Raw genomic sequence first — 2,652 nt, forward strand, 5'->3', positions numbered from 1 at the left:
AAAATGCAGTACTAATGCAAACCAAGTGTAACAAAAACATGAGTTATTGACTAGTGGCTAAATCCAGTTTGAGTAAGCCAGCCAGACCCCATTCTGTCATATTCATTCTCAAAAACCAGATGGGGGTAAGCGACTGGCCCTAGTGCAACATCCAAAGCAATTTCCAGTGTACAATATCCCTCCTTAAACCACTGACAAACATGGCTATTTATGCTGCAGACATCCATTTTGCTGGTGTTTAAAAGTGGCAAAGGGGCAAAAGCGCACCTTTGACATACAGCCACGCAAGACCACAGAGTAGCACACACACATCTCAATTTAATACATGCAAACCATAAAAGAAAATTAACGAGGGAAGCAAAATCTTGCCTTCTCATGCAGTCATACAACATGGCATTATTGGGTGCCTTAGGACTCACTCTCTGCATTATTACCACAAGTAAAAATATACAAATTAATAGACATGCCAGGCAGTGTTTGGATGTGACAGGCTGCCTGTCATATCAGGAAGCTTCATAGAAAGGGGACAGTGAGGCAGGCTCAGTTATCCGCGGTGAGATGTGACATTCTGGTGGGGAAAAGATTCTCAGAGAGCTACTCTGAAACACCCAACCTTTTCCAGTTGCTGCTGGCACATATATTGGCTTGTCTATCTCTGCAGTAAAGCAAGTACATTCTCATTGTCTTTTGAGGTGCATGGCTCTACATGACCGGTCTTTTTCCACCATTCAGGTTTAAATGCATTTTCATTTTGGCTCAAACTGGGCTGCGATTTAACCCAGGTATGCAGGTGCAGAGGTCATTCGTGACATCCTGCAAGTCCCTCCTAAATGAAAGTCTTAACACATGTCGTTGGTGCGATACAAAAGGTTTGGTCTGTATGCTAAAGCTGCTCCTCTCTTGGTTTTTTAGGTTTATGAGGACCTTGGCCGTTACGTAGAGATCCGTTTTGAGGTGGCAGGAGTTTTCCATGCTCTCGATCAGTCCAGGGGATTCCTGCCTGGCCATCATCACTTTCCAGATCAGAATCAGAGTGCATGAGTGCAGAAGATGTGGGGGCAGGAACTGGCTTCATGCGACCTGGAGGAATAAGACAGGGATAAGATCTTTGTATCTTTGATAAGTATCTTTATGATGGAGAATGTATCATATAGTAAAATAATCATAAAGTTAAAAAAAATAAACTAGTGCTGTCAATTTTAATTTAATATAATTTAACACTTTAATTTAATATAAAATAATGTAATAATAAAAAATAAACTATAACAAAATATATTTAGAATCAATTATTAATAATGACCTAAATATACTGAATATATTGACTTCTAAAGCCACTTTTTGTACACAACTGTTCAAAGGTTTGGAGCCAGTAAGCAGTCTCTCACCAATGCTCACCAAGGCTGCATTTAATTGATCAACAATGCAGTAAAACTGTACTATCATGATTTATATTTTAACATGTTAAAATGTAATTTATTCCTGTGATAACAAGCTGAATTTTCTGCAGCCATTACTCCAGTCTTCAGTGACACATGATTCTTCAGAAATCATTCTAATATGCTGATGCTTGAGTAGCATTTTTCATTATTATCAATGTTGGAAGCAGTTGTGCTGCTTAATATTTATGTGGAAACAGTGATACATATTTTGTCAGGATTCTTTTATAAATAGAAAGTTGAAAAAAACAGCATTTATTTTAAAATAAAAATATTTTGTAACCATCTAAAAGTCTTTACCGTCACTTTTGATTATTTGAATGCATCCTTACTGAATAAAAGTATTCATTTCTTTCAATGAATTAAATTTCTTGTAGTTAATTAAAATATTGTTCAGCAACTGACATCCCTAAAATGATCACATAATTATCTTCAAATGGATAATTTTATTACCAGGTCTTGGTAACTTTAATTCCAGAGTCTCTTGATCATCTCCCTCCAGCATTTTATAGCGGCTCTTTCGTCTCACTTTGCTTTTCCGTCTGCTCAAGACATCATGCATAATTTTAATGAACAATAAACCATGAATTTAAAAAACGACAAAAATAATAAACAGATCATCATTCGTCTAACCCTTACCTTCGACAACAGCACACGATACCCCATATTACAGTCGCTATGGCAACCACGATCATGAACGATGCTATCGTCACATATAATACACTCCATTCTGAAAGAAACCATCCAACAACATAAACAGACCATCAAACTTCATGTGAACTAACTTAAAACAGCTTCCCTCCACAATGTTTTGCTTAGTGTATCCTCACCACAATTGCTCTCAGCATCCCAAAAATAAGTACTGAATAAATTCTCCATCCAGAAAGGGTGGCACACACAACGTCTGGTGAAGGAATCGCATTCCCCGTGACTGGAGCAGTTCAGCTGGCAGACTGGGGAAAGATCAGACAGTCAATAAGAGACCCGCGATGGGCACTGCTACAATTAATGAGTTAATGAAGCATTTAAAGAATACTCACTAGCTGGGTCCACTCGCCGGGCCCTAAAGATAAGGAAATCATTTTTTTGCTTGCGAAGTTTGTTGCGCAGTTCCATAGCAACACTATGGCCGGCCAATGGAGGTCGTCCAGGACCTCCAGATACCAGAAATACTAAGCGAGTGCTGTAAAATTAAATCATTTCATCATATACTGTA

General features: G+C 38.2%; 1 protein-coding gene across 3 annotated transcripts in view; it reads right to left on the minus strand.

Moving 5' to 3' along the window:
• Positions 1-6: 6 nt before the first annotated feature.
• The window catches only part of LOC107742830 (dyslexia-associated protein KIAA0319-like protein), a 16,272-nt gene continuing 13,626 nt past the window's right edge, over positions 7-2,652 (minus strand). For all 3 annotated transcript variants that reach the window (XM_016555888.1, XM_016555887.1, XM_016555886.1), the window contains exons 18-22: positions 2,477-2,619; positions 2,267-2,389; positions 2,076-2,166; positions 1,890-1,978; positions 7-1,080 (exon numbers count right to left, since the gene is read on the minus strand). In XM_016555888.1, the coding sequence (XP_016411374.1) occupies positions 884-1,080; positions 1,890-1,978; positions 2,076-2,166; positions 2,267-2,389; positions 2,477-2,619 (643 nt within the window). In that variant the 3' untranslated portion in view covers positions 7-883. The remainder of the gene's footprint in view (positions 1,081-1,889; positions 1,979-2,075; positions 2,167-2,266; positions 2,390-2,476; positions 2,620-2,652) is intronic.

The sequence above is a fragment of the Sinocyclocheilus rhinocerous genome, unplaced genomic scaffold, assembly GCF_001515625.1.
Source record: "Sinocyclocheilus rhinocerous isolate Xijiao unplaced genomic scaffold, SAMN03320098_v1.1 scaffold1338, whole genome shotgun sequence".
Lineage (NCBI taxonomy): Eukaryota > Metazoa > Chordata > Actinopteri > Cypriniformes > Cyprinidae > Sinocyclocheilus > Sinocyclocheilus rhinocerous.